General features: G+C 49.2%; 1 protein-coding gene and 1 long non-coding RNA gene across 2 annotated transcripts; one reads left to right on the forward strand and one right to left on the reverse strand.

Annotated features, from left to right (window-relative positions):
• Positions 1–435: 435 nt before the first annotated feature.
• GINS4 (GINS complex subunit 4) lies at positions 436–11689 on the reverse strand. The gene is made up of 8 exons (XM_014562336.2): positions 11520–11689; positions 10757–10871; positions 7864–7950; positions 6839–6952; positions 4240–4337; positions 3993–4081; positions 1614–1704; positions 436–1517 (listed from the first exon to the last, which is right to left on the reverse strand). Exons 2-8 carry the CDS (start codon positions 10853–10855, stop codon positions 1421–1423), a joined length of 675 nt encoding a protein of 224 aa, XP_014417822.1. The 5' UTR covers positions 10856–10871; positions 11520–11689; the 3' UTR covers positions 436–1420.
• Positions 11690–11826: 137 nt separating this feature from the next.
• On the forward strand, positions 11827–16035 carry LOC116660029. Its single transcript, XR_004315382.1, has 3 exons — positions 11827–12024; positions 13018–13281; positions 14872–16035. It is a non-coding gene; the product is annotated as an uncharacterized LOC116660029 (long non-coding RNA).
• Positions 16036–16400: the final 365 nt, after the last annotated feature.

The following is a 16400-nucleotide window of genomic DNA, read 5'->3' on the forward strand; positions in this document are numbered from 1 at the left end:
TAGGTGATCTCAGACCTCACCCTGCACGGTTTTCCATGGTGCCTGCTGACTTCTAGCCACACTGAGCGCAGGCAGAACTGTTTTCTGCCCCAGAGGCCTTTGCACCAGCTGTTTTTTTTTTTTTTTTGCCAGGAAAGCCCTTTGTTTTGAGCTGTGCATCCCCTCCTTTCTTGTTATTCAGCTCTCAGCCTAATTCAGTGAGATTCCTGGACACCAGTGAGACCCTCTCAGCCCACCCATCTAGTCACTCTGGAGAGTCACCCTGTTCTAATTCTCTGCAAGGCACTTACCACATCTGAGCAGAGTGACTCTCTCCTTCTGGGTGGGAGCCCCAGGGCCTTGGGCTGTGCTGGGCACAGTGTGCTCAGTACACATTTGTTTAATGAATGGCTGATGGGGGTAAAAACACTCTGGAAAAGAAAATCAAGCACTATGTGAAGCAGAAAAGCTTTTATTAATGAATAAAACCTGCCTTGCCTTCACTTCGTGATTTCTCCTGGACACAACAGCAGTATCACACTGATCCTCTGACAGCCCACACCACGGAATGAAGACCTGCCGCCTCATCACCGAGCAAGAGGGGTGGGAAGGCGGGCGCTCTTCACCGTGTTTAAAAGGAAAGACGGTTCATGCTGTCCGCACGCTCCTCCTTCGGGCTGTCCCCGCGACACTCTCTGCTCACTTCCATTCATTCCGTCCATTTCCTTGAGGAAGTGAGAGCCGACAAAGGAAAAGCTGCCGCTGAGATCAAGGTATAGGAGAGCTGGGATCCCGCCGGGGATGGCAGATGGCCTATGGCCCGGGGCTGGCTGGGAGGCTGCCGGACTGGGGCACTCAGTGAGGCCACAGGGTCTCCCCGCGGGGAGGACGCGCTGCGTTAGACCGCGTGCTGGGAACTCCTGCAGGCTCCTTCCGCCATGGACCTGAAACCTAAGCTCCTTGGCTGTAAGTCCAACAGCAGAGGTTCCAGAAGGCTAGTTGACACAACTGAGTGACATCACAGAAGACAGCCACCACGTTGTAATCCATTTCATTCTTTCTCCGGGAAGGTTAAGTGCACTCTCCCGCCACTGCTGGGTCAGGTCGAGAACAGGCCCCTGATCACAGGTGGGGATGGCTTTTCACGAATGACCTCTGCCTCACTTTCCCTCTTTAGTGAGACGGCGCACACAGGAAATTTCCATGTACTTGCCCCGTTGCAGAATCAACAGAGCGATGGCCCCATCTGCCAATTCTGGCTAAAAGGCAGAGAATCAGTGCCAAGTGAGGGGTCTCCCCTGAGCCCCTCTTGACGCCCCAGTGACCCACCGCACTGCTGAGAAAAGTCTGGCCATCCTTGGGCACAGAGTGATGGGGTGGGGGTTTCCAGATACGTTCTCCGAGGTTCCATGTCTTGGTTGGGGGTTAGTTGCTTCCGGTTTTAAATCAGCTGTACTGCTCCAGAAGCAACCAGGGGTGCGATGGTCTTGTATCGGATCAGGTGCTGTGAGCCCTCCTCCAGGTCGATCACGTAGTCCCTGCAGAAGAGGACAAGGTGCCGGCAGGGCTCGGCCGCCACCCCTGCAGGAGGGGCATTTCCCACCCTCCACGTCCACGATGCGGAAGCCACTCACCTCTGCTCGTCTGTTTCTGGTTCCACCAGTAAGTTCTCCTGTCGCTCTTTCACTCTCAAAAACACGTATGAATCCAGATCTGGTTTGGGAACTGCCAGACAAACAGTAATGCGATCAGAAAGCGCTCAGCTAACAAGATCCACACGGAAAAGCTGCTGTGATTAGCTGTCTCCAGCAGAGAGGGGCCCCTGATGTAAAAGTGTCTTGCAGGGAGGGGTCTGAGGAGAGATCTGGCTCCTTCTGGAAACAGCGTCCTTCCCACCACGGTTTGACACATTCGACAAGTGATGAGGACTTCAAGCGCACAGAGCCTGGGAGGTAAGAGCCGGGCCACGGGAGAAATATGCCCCACAGTTTCAGGAGGACAGCGTGTAAATCGGTGAGGAAGCATTTCTACACAGGGGACTGAGAGGAGAGGACATTAGGAGGACTGGGTCAGGCGGTGACGGTCTTGATGTCGGACTAAAGAATACAGGCTCTGAGCTGTCAGCGTCCCTCACTGGTTGATTACAGGTGAAGATGCTACCATCGCTCCTCCGGCCCTTTATTCACTTGTACCTGGAGGACCCATCACCTGCAGGGGCCAGAGGACCTCCTGGACCACTCAGTTCTGAGCCCAGCTCAAGTGTAGGACTGCTCTCGGTCCCCTCACCTGTGGGATAAACTAGCTCTGACAGTCTGAGGGGGGTTCTCGGGCAGCTCCAGGGATCTGGGCCTGCCGAAGGGCCTCCAACTTGACCATGGCCAGCGGGCCCCACTTAGGTTACAGTGCATCCGCCCCCACCCAGTGGTCGGGGTCTGTGTGCTCCAGGGGCCTGAGGGGCACTAGGACATCAGGCTAAGTAAGCAAGGCTCCAATCTCTCGAGGACAAGCTGCCCCTCCACACCCCCTCCCCTTGACAGCTCCAGTCCTAGGAGCCTGGTCTAGTCCCTGGAGGGGACCCAGGGCAAGCGGCACGTGACCATAAGGAGGTGTCGGCCAGCATCCAGCTCAGCTCTGGGGCAGTGGCTCAGACCCAGCCCAGGGACCCGATGCAAGCCCACCAGTGGTGCTTGGCTGCTTTAATCAAGCGGGTACGATCCACAGCGTGGGGCAGTGATTAGGGACGGGGTCCTTGCCCCACTTCTCTCCTCCTAAGTGCAGACAGAAGTGGCTGCACTGCACGTGGGCAGGTTCACCAAAACGGCCAGTTCAGGGCCCCACAAGTCCCACACGGGTCTGGCTTGCTCCTGGTGTTGTGTCCTCCCAAGTTCATACACTGAAGCCCTAGCCACCCAGGACTTCAGAATGGGGATGAATTTGGAGATGGTGCCTCTAAAGAGACAATTTAGTTAAGATGAAGCTGCAAGGGTGAGGTCTCAATCCAGTCTGACTGGTGTCCTTGTAAGAAGAGGGAAAGACACCAGGGGGGCGGCCATCTCCAGCCAAGGGGAGAGGCCTCGGAGGAAACTGACCCTGTCAGCATCCTGACCAGACTTCCAGCCTCCCCTCTGTGAGAGGACGCGTCCGCTGTTTCAGCGCCCCCGGTGGTGGTACTTAGTCATAGCAGCCTGGACAGACCCAGGCATCAGGTGAACCACGGCCTGCCGGTCCTGTGAGCCCCTCCAACCGCCACAGGGCTCACAGTCCCACACAGGCTGGGTGGGAGAGGGACTCCCAGGGCGCAGCTGCCCTGGACTCAGCTTGTGAACACAGTGGACTCGGCCCTGCGTGGACATGGCGAGCTGGGAGAGACTGAGGTGGACTTGAGCCCACGTGCCAGGGGCCCCCGCTGGCTGATGCGAGGTTGGCGTGACCGCCCAGATTCCAGTCCCTCGGCTCAGCAGACCTTTGAGGGAACTGAAGTGGGGGGCGCTTCCCTCCCCACCTCCTCCCACACTCAGTCCTGCAACCCGTCCCACAGCCGGACAACTGCTCACACCCGAAGGTCAGGAGCCCTTCCCAGAGGTAAGGGGAGTCACTGAGGGTCCCCAGGCCTCCCGTCAAGGAGCAGACAGGTCTGGCCTGGCTGGATCTGTGAGGGGAGATGGCCCGCCCCTGGGGAGCAGAGCCCTCGGTCCCTTCCTCGCTCAGAAGAGCCCAGCACGGCAGGGACAGCTGAACACACAATCGAGCTGACGCTTAACAGGGGCGGCCACCAGAAGTCACCCCAATTTGAAGAACAAGGAACTCCAAAACGACCCCTGTACCTGCTTTTAATGACTTTTTGTTTTTAACCCAGAACTCTTCCTCTTCTGCTTTTCTGCTTATCTGTGTACTTAGCTTCCCAGGTTTGAGAGAGAAGAGTGGAGATGGGGACGCTGCTCTCAGGCACCTGAGGACACGTGGGCTGTGACCCGGGCCCCTCGGGATGTCTGGAAAGAGAACGTCCTGCTTACCGGCCTTCAAGAGGTCCACCTTCTGCAAATTAGGAGGCATGTGCTTTAGGGCAACGTTCTTTAGGTAGGTCTCTGTGTTGGTCATGTACCTGGAACACACAGATTCAAACCCCTGAGACAACAACGCAACTGGAAGGAGCCAGCAGGACTGTCAGACTGACGACCATGGCTCTGTGATGGGCCTCAGGGACGCACCCACCAGGCTCAGGCTCACGAGCCCGGGGATAAACACGGGTCCTACACTTACTCTTTGGCAAAGGCAAACTCTTCTGGGGAGAGGCTGGAAGGCTCCCCCTCACCGCGTGTCTTCTCTTTCTCAAGGATGTGAGGGAAAAACTTCTCTATCTGTGGGGAGAGAAAACATTGGTCAACTCTAGGCCATCAGCAAACTTGATGAGTGTGTCACCAAAGGTCTTATCTGATTCAAGCGTCACCCACGCCGGTTTTCTGACATAGGTCGAGGTTTATCTAGAAAGTGACTAAAAATGGTGAGTCTTCGCAGTGGAGACTCTTTCTAACCCTAAGACCTACACTCTAGACTTCAAGAAGGCAGGTTTCCAAGAATTTGGAGGAAAGACAAGAGCTCTGAAAAGGAAGGCAGTTTTAAAAAGGGTGAGAGGCTTCCGCGAAACAAACTCTGGAGATACAACTGGAAGTGGTATTTAAGGGAAGAGGCGGGGTATCACTCCACGTTTTTATGTAACTGTACAAGGTGCTCTTCTGTGAGATGAAACATACCCAAGGCTGGAAAGACACATACAGGATATATAAGAGGGATGCTCAGTTACCAGATTATAACCAGCAAAGACAGAGCCTGTGAGGAGGCTTGGGAAACATGCTGAGAATGATCAGAAAAAAAAAAAAACACCAACAAATAAGCTAAAAGGTGTGTGGTTGGGAACCCAAAAGGGTGGCCTGCTGTATGGAGTCCGTGGGTCAGGATCATCTCCATGGGGGAAGTGCTCTCTGCCAGCGGGGATGAGAAGACGGAGGGGAGCAGCCAGCTGGAGGCCAAGGTAAAGGAGCCCTCATCCATGGATAGGCAGCAAGGGCTTGAGTTCCAGAATAAGTTACATCCCCGTCTGTGAGGCATTTCAGTGGGCGAAGCATTCTCTCCTGCTCTAACTATATGGCACTGCTCTATCAGTCTGTACTAAAAACAAATGCAACCTCAGGATCTCCAGTTACTGAATTTAGGAGAGGTGTGAAAGGTTAGAGGTAGGCACGTTTCCTCATTTTCAAAACTACAAAGAAGGCGGGGAATCTTCAAACTTGGATCAGTACCTGCCACGCTGCACGTGGCATTATATGGGAATAAATACTGGAAGAGACCGTCTGTGAACTCAAAGGAAAGTAAGTGGTGACTATGAAGAGGATTTACCCAACCACCAAAACTCTCCTGAGCGGCCTGGTAGTTGAGGGTGGGGAGAGGCGTACCAGGTGACCCAATTTTTTCAAAACAAGGGACAACACCTTTACGACGTCTTTGTGGACAAACTGCAGCCTGGGGGCTGGGTGACCGTACAGATGGGGAAACTCATCAAGGAGGGAACAAAGAACACCGGTTCCCGGGCACATGCTGACCTGCAGGGAAGGGGGGACATCGGCTGCTGGTCCAGTCCTACTAACAGACCAGATAAGACCTCTGACCACACACCCACCAAACCCACTGAGATAACTAACCTATGAGGTGACAACATCAGGATCCAGAGACCAGGGAAACAGCCCAATTTAATAGGAGGTCTAAGCGGGTATGTCTCAGGCCCTACACTTAGAGGTCAAAAACCAACCCACACAAATACAGGATAGTGACAGGATGAACTTAAAAACTTCAGGAAGGGTTAGAGTTCCTGCTGAGTGCGGAATAAACCCGGCGTGATGCGTCTGTTGGGTGCACGTCTGTCTGTCTTTGTGATGCTGGGTGGCATTACTGTCAGTTTAACATCCAGGAGAAGGGAGGTGATCATCCTGATTTTCACAAGAGTGACCAGACCACAACTAGGAGATCCTGGCCCACTGCAGGTGGCAGTGAGCTGTCTTCAGGTATCTGAAGCGCTCTCACGGGGAAGAGTGTAGAGCTGACCCTTGAACAATTCAGTGCTGGGGACACCAACCCCCCCAACAGTCAAAATTCCAGGGATAACTTTACTGCCAGCTCTCCATATCCAAGGTTCCATCTCCGCAGATTGAACCATCCTTGCATCCTGATGTACTGTTGCACATATTTATTAAAAAAAATCCACGTCAGTGGACCCGTGTGGTTCAAACCCATGCTGTTCGAGAATCAACTGTATTTGTTCTGTGCTAACTAAGAGGACAAGTGGAACAAAATGAGAAGAAATGTCAGGGAAGTAAGAACTTTCCAGGGTGAAAACAGTGACTGTGTGATGGACACGGAGCAGTTTTTTTTCAAGTTTTTTAAATTGAACCTTAAATTTTTTAAGGCTTTTTGTGTGTGTGTGAGCGGTCATTAATTTCATTGCATTTTTTTTTTTAATAGCAGTACTGGGGATTGAACCCAGGACCTCATGCAAGCTAAGCACATGCTCTACCACTGAGCTATCCCCTCCACTCTGCAAAACAGTTTTTAAAACCAGGTTCCCTATTCAACCAATGCAAATGACTCTACCCCAAGCACCACTGTGCACAGCAGACTGAAAACCGTCCCCGGAGGTGGACCCACGCCATCTATGCTTCTCCAAAACAATCTCCGGCCCTCTCACACCTTGGCTACCCTGATGTGGGGCCTCAGCAGCATCTTCAGGCCCCAGACTGCCCCCAACTTCTCCCCAAGATGCTCAGTCTGCAGGACAGACTGTGGGACCCCCCCCCACCTCAAGTCAAACCTTCATGAGCCGACACCGCAAGTAACTGCTGAGGACGTAGCGGATCCTCTCCATCTCCATCTGATGGATACTGACCTTCAGGTCCCCTTTCTTGGCTCGCCTGAGATTTTCTTCCTACCAACAGAAAAAGAAGTTTGTTGAAAAACAGGACAAAGACCAAGGATCTTTTTGTTCTACCTGCATGTGGCCATCATCACTGGCAATGTCGAGGACTCCAAAGCTACACTTAGGTCAAAGGAGGACAAAGAAACTCATCACGTAAGAGTCCTCATTTTCTTTCAGTTACTTAATTACACAAGTCATCATACACGGCTACAGTCTCATCACATCAAGTTCAAACAGTCTTCTTTCCTTTTCAAAAATGACCATTTGAATAGAATCTGAATCTGGCCGGTCAGAAGGGCCCAGAAGAACTCTTAACCTGTGAAAGGAGCGAACACAGCAGACAGAAGAAATAAATGTCTAGAGGGTGGTAAAAACAGTGTTAAAACACGAGTTGAGAAACTAAAATACCAATGTTTTAAAGGTATTCTGAGGCTGTCAAGAGACTGAAACCCAGAGCATCCAAGCGCAGGGCCACACACTTGAAAGCTCCAGGGCCAGGCGAGTCAGGTATAAGAGAAAGGTGGGCCGTCAGGGGAGGGGGACAGGGCAGCACATTGAAGGAAGCCCCTACCCTGCTCTGATCAGCTGTTGTGGCTTACAAACGTGGGAAAGGGGAGGGCAGGTTTTTAGAAGCTGAGATCCACATACTCATAGGAGCTCTCATGTTTTGTAAATGTAGATAACTAATTCAACATTAAAAAAATACATGAAAATGAATATATGTATGTATATGCATGATTGGGACACTGCTGTATACCAGAAATTGACACACTGTAACTGATGGTACTTCAACTAAAAACAAAAACAAACAAAAACTAGACTGGGCCCAACAACAGACTTGCTATCAGACCACAACCTCTGACCACGCTGACACACCTTGAAGGGTCCCCCCTTTGAGCCCGGAGACAGGCGCCACTTACCATGTGATCCAGCTGTTCTATGACACACTCGACGATTTCAGACTTGGTTTCCAGCAGCTCAGGGGCAAACTTTTCATTCATCCAGGCCTAAAAGCGACGCCAAGAGAAAAACAAGACTGTCACTACCGCAGAAGGAAACAGCCCTGCGAGTCAGGACACAGCCCTGAAATCAATAGCTACTGCAGGCCAACAACACCGTCTGCCTATCGGGTGGGAATACGGAAGATGCTCTGAGGACAAGTTATGGTTAATGATGGCTTTTTAATTTCTTTTAGTGGGAAGGCTGTGTTCACAACCTTACACGTGTCAAGAAAACCAACATTACGAAAAAAAAGAAATCCCCGTTCACTTCAAAAATGTCCCCAAAGTACTGCTGAGAGCAACCCCACCTGGTGTCCACACAGAACCTCCCTCCAGGCGGCAGCAACACATTTCCACTCCATCACCTGCTACCGTCCACCAGGGGGCACTAGCGCCCCTCTCGCCTGAGATGAAGTGAGCCGGCACAAATCTCCCCTCCCTTCCTTCCCGGAGCTCAGAACACTTAACCAATATGTTTTCATTCATCATTAGAATATCTGAGAAAAACTGGATATAGTTATCCTTATCCTGATGAGAAAACACAGATAAGTTATTTACGAACTGCCTAACAGCATAAAAGATTATGAAAGAAATGGAGATTCACCTGTTAAACAGTTTTCGAACAAGAAGTTAAACCCCTAATTGATGACTCAGGCTGATGCTTGGTGCGTTTCAGGAGTCACCAAGGTGCAGAGAAATGAAACGTCCACGGGTGACTGGGGAAACCATACTTATACTTCAATTACAGGAAACCTAGTTTCCGCACAGCTCAGAATTACGTGCCAAGCAGGCTCAGTTTGTTCATTCTGACATCCCTGAGTCTCTGCTTCTCCAATCACCACCATCCAGACACATCATTAAACACCGGATGTTGCTACTATCACAAAAAAAATTTTTTTTTCAGGTGCCAGAGCTTCCAGAATAGTGTTGCAGATACATAAAATTACTCAGAAAGACAAGCTGTATTTTCAAGTAGCATAATGAATGAGAGAAGACCAGACTGTCAGAGAATTTATAGAGCAGGAGTTTTTCTTTTCAACTGATTTAATTAAATACTGAACAGGGGGGGAGGGGAGGTATAGCTCAGTGGTGAGAGCGCGTGCTTAGCATGCACGAGGTCCTGGGTTCAATCCCCAGTCCCCCTATTTAAATAAATAAATAAACCTAATTACCCCTCCTGCAAAAAAAAAAAAAAAGTAGACAGCTTCAAGATTAGAGATTAAAAATATATTAAAATACTGAATAGGTAAAAAAATTTATGAAGTACATATTAACATGAAGAACAGTGATATAAACACTGGGGTGCACATAACTTCATTAAAGAATATTCTCATGATTTTATAAGTCCCCATGTACCCCTCCCTCTTCAGAGGTAATCACCAGCCTGAATTTAGTGTTTAATACTCTATTCAGTTTCACTACATTCATTTGTATTTCTGCATGATGCTTCTCGACCTTCTTAGGACAGGGCACTCAAAGAAAATGATTCCATTTGTACGGCAGGTATATTGGGTAAAAAGGAAGAGATGCAGTGGGGGCAGGATTCTCATTTACATTATGAAATCGTGTGGGGGGTGGGAAGGGACAGACTGGGATTTCAAAATGTAGAATAGATAAACAAGATTATACTGTATAGCACAGGGAAATATATACAAGATCTTGTGGTAGCTCACAGTGAAAAAAAATGTGACAATGAGTATATGTATGTTCATGTATAACTGAAAAATTGTGCTCTACACTGGAATTTGACACCACATTGTAAGATGACTATAACTCAATAAATTATGAAATTATGAAATCGTAGTAATAAAACATTACATTAGGGGAAAAGTGCAAATGTACAACATGTTCAAATGCCACCTTTTCCAAATTTTGAGAAACTTGTGTTTAAAATCCACAGTTTTTGATTTGTTTTTTAAATAATCACGTTCTATGCTTGAAATGACTATACCTGGTTCCTGATCAAACATTTAAATGTTTATCACTGTTGCGGGCGAAACTGTGTCCCACTCCACCTCCCAATTCTTATGTTAAAGTGCGAACTCCTAGCACCTCAGGATGTGACTGTATTCAGAGACACAGTCTTTAAAGAGGTAAGCAGGTTAAAATGCAGTCATTAGGATCGGCCCTAATCCAACCTGGCTAGTGTCCCCGTAAGAGAACAGGACACAGACACCCACAGAGGAAAGGCCATGGGAGGACACAGAAAAGGGCTCTCAACAAGCCCAGGAGAGAGGCCTCAGGAGGAACCAACCATGTCAACACCTCGACCCCATCGCAGACTGCTAGGCTCCCGAATTGAAAAAACAAATTTCTGTTAAGTCACCCAGTCTGTGGTACTTTGTTATGCAGCCATAGCAAACTGATATAATCACTGAAACGAGAAACTCTGCACTGTCAGTAGTATAGTAACACGGTCTTTACAGGCATTCAAGAGCACCCTACATGTGCTCCAGGAACTGGTTTCATCAGTGGCCCTCTTCAAGACCCTGTTAGGCCACCCTGAGGCCATGCTACACAGCCCAAGAGTCTGAGTCCAGCTGCAGCAGCTGCCTGGGTGGTTGGCTGCACTCAGGGCATCACTGCAGGAGAGCACTGGGCCCCAGGTAGAACTCCTGCTCACTCACTGCCAAGCAGAGCCTGCGGGGACAGACCCCATCATCCTTGGAGCCTCTGGTGTGTTCCATGTCACCCCTCTTCTGAAATAAGCCTTGAATTCCATGTCCTCATTTTCTGAATTATAACATTTGCACAGCTGAACCAAATAAAAAGGCTACGCTCTAAGCAAGGGGATTCTATTTGGGCGGCTCACCTGCTCCAGCCTGTCAATGAGCTCTGCAGGCGTCAGGACCACCTCCTCACTGCCCCCGTCAGAGTCCTGTCCCGAGACATCCAGTTCCTCTGTCATCATCTCTGAAACTAGGAACCTAATAAATAAAAGAACCCATACTCTGCAACGTGTCTTCCATTTACATGCAAGAATAGGCAAGTACGTATCTGGAAAATGGACAGGTTTACAATGAGGCTTATTGGCAGTGGCTAGAGACTTCAGACTTTGGTTTTGTAATTCCTTGCCTCTTCCTTCAAAATCTTAGGTCAGGGATCAGTTTCCCAAAGCGGGAACGTTATAAACGTTATAAACGTTTCCACGTACACCCTGGATTGAGCATCTATCACACCGTGCAGTAATTCTTTGTTCGCCTTCCAGGAAGAAGTCCGTTCCTCGGGGACTGCGCTCAGTTCAGTTCTAACATGAATCCTGGCACCTCTACGTTCTGGGGACACAAGGACCTGTGCAGCCCCTGCGCTGAGCACGGGGCCTAACTCACAGCAGGCACTCAAAATTGCTGGGAGAACCAATCTATGATCCCTGGAGCCACACGGCCCACCAACAGCAGGCTGGTCAGTGACCTGAAGTGCTTAGGAAAGGCGGTGATGGGGCCGAGGGCGTGTCCCCGGAGTCTCAGGGACACCAAGAGCACCTTCCTCCCGCTCCTTTCCTCTCCCGGGGCCATGAGCACAGGGTCATCGCCTCCCCAAACGCCTGCGCACACACTCACACGCCGGATGCTCACCTGGGCCGGCGGCACGCTGCGAGACACTCCGGGCTGGCAGGCGGCGAGGCCCGGACACTCGCGGGAAGTTCGCCCAAAGACCACCGGCGGCAGAGCGGTCCGCACAAGGCCTTTCCGGGACGGAGCCGACCTTCACTTTGCAGCTCCCGCGCTCCTCTCGAAACTTCCGGTCCGGGTCCAACGTCACCGCGCACGGGTGCTGCTGACCAATCAAGGCCCTCGGCCACGCCCACTTCGGGGGCAGGGATTACGTCCCCGCGGCTCGCTCTCTCAGCGACTTCCGGAGGCGGGAGGCAGCGGGAGGCGGGCCCAGGCTAGCCCCGCCCACCTCGGCCGCGCTCGGGCGTGCGGTCCCGACTGACACTTCTCAGGGCCGGTCGGCAGGGGGCGCCTGGCCACCGCGGCTGACGACCCGAGCGATGCGGGCCTCCCTGCGACCCCATCCCGCCCCACCCCGGGTACAACCGCCCTGTGTGCGCTGGCCCGTAGCTGGGTCCGCAGAGAGGTAGGCTGTGTTAAAGTCAGGCCGCTTCCACCTCTTGGATCATCTTCTCCACCCCGCGCTCTTGTGGCCCTTCTGGTTCCCTCTGCCTGAACATCAGCCCCGGCCACTTAGCCCAGCTTCTGAAAGCCTTCGGGCGAGTGGTTCTTGAAGCGTGGCGCCAGAACACCGGCAGCAAGCTCGTCTGCGCCCCTGGAGAAAGGCAGGTTCTCAGGCCCCACCCAGACCTGCAGAATCAGAAACAATGCGGGGTCGGGGGTCCAGCAGATCTGGCTCATCGGGTGACCCTGATGCAGGCGAGGCTGAACCGCTGCTTTCGGCAAAGCTTCCATCCCAGCTGACTGATGCTCTAGCTTATTTTCACTTTCACTGTTTATGCCTGCTGCCTTTACTGGAGGGCAAAAGCATATATATATGTATTTTTTTCTTTGTGTGATTAGTTTTTCATCTCTGAATTGTTGATCCTTTTCTGTCTGCTCTCCTTTTTATTTATTTATTTATATGAGGGGGAGATAGTTAGATTTCTTTCTTTATTTATATTTGGAGGAGGGACTGGCGATTGAACCCAGGAACTTGTGCATGCTAAGCATGCACTCTACCACTTGAGCTATACCCTCCCCCTCCTTTGCTTTCTGTGCAAAGCCTCACTTTTGGCTGCCCTAGAAGTGCCCCTTCCCTATCAATCTGAAGACTGATGGTTCCTATGCCATGTTGATTGATTAGGAAAAAGAATTTGGCTAATTGACAGGTTGATAGTCCCTGCCTGATTACAATCGTGTTATCAAAATAACCACACCGAGTGAGACAGTGGGCTTATTTACAAAGCAATGTGGAAGGGGTGGGGGGACAGCAAAGAGGGATTCCGAAAGGAAGGGACATTTGAGCTGTGTCTTGAAGCACAAGTTTTGTTAATGACAGACGGATGGCCTTAAAAAATGTCCGTTTTGACTCTGTGTTTCAATGGTTTGGTGATCCAGTGGTTTTTCGTTGTGGCAGGTCGTGTTTTCCTGAGAGAGCTGCTTTGATACTGATCTCATCATGAGTTCTTCCTTCAGCAGTGTGATGCTGACACACCTCCATCCAGAAGTGGGGTCTATGATCTCGCCTTTTAGATCCAGAAAGCCCTTTGTGACTGTCTGGGCCAAGAGAATGCAGCAGAAGTGATGCTGCCTGACTTCCGGAGCCACGTCAGGACAGACGGTGCAGCCTCCACCCACTGTCTTTCTCGAGCCGTATCCCTTGGGAGTCGTGAGCAGACAGGTGAGATGTCTGGCTACCCTGCAGCTGCCATGGAAGGTCCCAATGGAAAGGTCGTGTAGAGTTGGAGAGCCACGTCCAGGGAGCCCCAGCTGTTGTACCCTCCAGATGTCTGAGTTGAATGAGCTTTCAGACAGTTCTAGCGCTCAGACTTTGAGCCATCCCAGCTGACTCGGAGGCAGCAGGGACCAGCCGTCCCTGCAGAACTTTGCCCAGATTGCAGAACTGTGAGCGAAACATGGGGGTTTTAAACCCCTGCAGTTTGGGTGGTGCGTTCATCAGCATTAGATGACTTGAAGGTTCGTCTTCAGGCACAATCCCATTCTTCCATAATTCTCATCACTGCATAGTTTTTCATCAGTCTTTATTAATACTGCTTAAGTGTTACAGATTTAAGTCCAAACACCTATAACTTCTTCCCACAAGTACCAAGTACTTAGTTTACTGACTCAAAGACTTCCCTTCTCTGGTGTCAGCTGCCTCTCCAAGTCTCCCACTGCTCCTCAGCTGAGGATCTGGAGCCCAGCTCCTGAGTCCTTACTGCACAGAGCTGTGGCCTGGGACAGGGCACTTCTCTGGGCTAGGTCTGGTTGTCCTGCCTGTTAAACGAGAACAGTAGGTGTCTTCCTGAAGGCAGAGGGATAGATTTAAGAAAAAAAATCAGGGCCCCCTTTCACTTCTAAGTTCTTTTTTTCCAACTGATACTCATCAGACAAAACCATTTTAGAGTAACGGTTTACTCATTACTCTACTCGTATTTACTCAATACAAGTAGAGAGATTTCTACTATGTATAGAAGGGGCACTGAAGGAGACATCCAAAGAGAGTACACAGAGCCCCCGCCCCGGGGGAAGTAGCATAAGCTTTGGGTGGAAACTAAGGCCCTCGTGACGTTTCGGAAGGTGGGAGAGAAGACGTCTTCCGTTACATTATGAAGAACAAAGAGAAAAATCAGGAACACTTGATGGATGTGTCCCCACCGTCAAGAAATTTTCTTTTTTAAGTCATATTTTCTTTAAAAAATTTTTTTTTCTTGAAGTGTAGTTGATTTACAATGTTAGTTTCAGTTTACAGCAAAGCGATTCCGTTATACATATGCATACATATGTATATGTTTTCTTTTCAGATTCTTTTTCATTATAGGTTATTAAAAGAAATTGAGTATAGTTCCCTGTGCTCTACAGTAGGTCCTTGTTGTTTATCTCTTTTATATAGAGTAATATGTGTCTGTTAATCCCCAACCCCTAATTTATCCCTCCCCACCCTTTCTCCTGGGGTAACTATAGTCTGTTTTCTATGTCAGTGAGTCTGTTTTTGGTTTATAAATAGAGTTTTTTTTTAAATTGAAGTATAGTCAGTTACAATGGGTCAGTTTCTGGTATACAGCACAATGTCCCAGTCATACATACACATGCATATATTCATTTTCATATTCTTTTGCATTAAAGATTATTACAAAATATTGACTGTAATTCCCTGTGCTACACAGAAGAAAATTTTTAATCTATTTTGTAGATAGAATTTGTATAAATTTTTTTTTAGGTTCCACATATAAGTGATATTTGATATTTCTCTTTCTCTGTTTTGACTTAGGTCAAGAAGTTTTAAAAAAATAATTACAGAGCCATGCAAATGGAAAGCCAGTGATTAAAATGATCACGTGAAAAAGAGAATTACATAGGTTGTCATAGCAGGCGGATGAAGTTTGATGAAAAGAGCAAGATGAACACACACGCGTGAACTCAGACGAGGAAAACGTGAAGCTACCAGCACAGCAAAAGAAGGAGGAAGCCACTGCCCAGAGGTGAAGAGGACACAGAAAACAGGACCCTATGCCGTTTGAAGAAAGTGAAAGTCAGTGCAATTTCCAAGCGTTGTTCAATAAAGAAATTAATGGCGGTTAAACACACAGCAGAGAGAAACAGCCAAAGTCTTTGTGGACAGCTACAGAAATATGCATTAATAAGAATGGACCTAATTTTTCTCCATCACTAAGGACAGAAGACAAGGCGTACATGTCTTGACAGTACCGTGAGCCTGGAGAAAGATGCTTGCTAAATGCAAGGTCGTACCGTTGTCATTGTTCGTCTAGCATCACTGCCCGTGTGCATTCGGTCCACAGCTGCTTCTCCATGTTTCCTTCCTCTGAAGTCCATCACATTCTTGATCTCACTCCCCTAAGAAGCAAAGCACTAAGCCTTGCGGAGTGTATTAGTTAAGCGAAGTTTAACCCCTGTGTTGTTCAGAATGAATGAAGATTTGGACTAAGGAAAGTAAGAGAGCAACTTGCATTTTTAAAGAAAGCAGAAAAGCCCTCTTAGAATATTTCCTTCTAGCCTCACAAGGAAAGCTGTTGGCTGGTGAATTTGTAAGTGTTTTTCTGGCCAATGGTAAAACCCCACGTCCACTTGTATGGCTGAGATGCTGGAAAACTTGGGAAGCCAGGACTCTGAAAAATGTAACATGTGGGCAATGCCTGATATCTCTAATTCCTCCCCCCACCCCCAGATTTCAGCTCCTCATCCCTTACTCAAATCCCATCTTGACTGCAAGAACATTAAATCGACCCATATATGTTTCCAATAAAGACATAAACGTCTCAAATCTCTTCTAAATTTTGCGATCACACTGTTGAGAATTATGTGGCTTTGTAATGTTGTTTAACTGGAAAAAGTATGTTCGTTGTGCTGTACACCAAAAATTAACACACTGTAATTGACTGTACTTCAATTTAAAAAAAAAAGCATGTGTCCAAACTCCGAGTGCTCTATTCTCTGTTTTGCCTACCCGCTCCCTGGTAGGAGTGTGGTGTGACCCTCCCTTCCTTTGTTGGGTCTTCATGTATTCCTAGTTTCCGAAATAGACACACACACCTGTCCTCCACCTCCGTGTTTTGCTTTCTCATGTTTAAGGGAAGGATGCTTTTTTTCTCTCCTGAGCACAGAATCAGCCTTAGGAGTGAAAAAAAAAGGGCCAGTTTGCTACAGAGTGGTACCCATCTCCTGCAGAGAAAGCCAGCCCGGGAAATAAAATATTTGGCTTTGACGTCAGCGCTGACCAAGGCTTCCCAGCCCTGGGCAAACTATAGATGCCGCCTGCCCCTTTGCCTCCGCTCTGTCAGC

The sequence above is a fragment of the Camelus ferus genome, chromosome 26 (assembly GCF_009834535.1).
Source record: "Camelus ferus isolate YT-003-E chromosome 26, BCGSAC_Cfer_1.0, whole genome shotgun sequence".
Lineage (NCBI taxonomy): Eukaryota > Metazoa > Chordata > Mammalia > Artiodactyla > Camelidae > Camelus > Camelus ferus.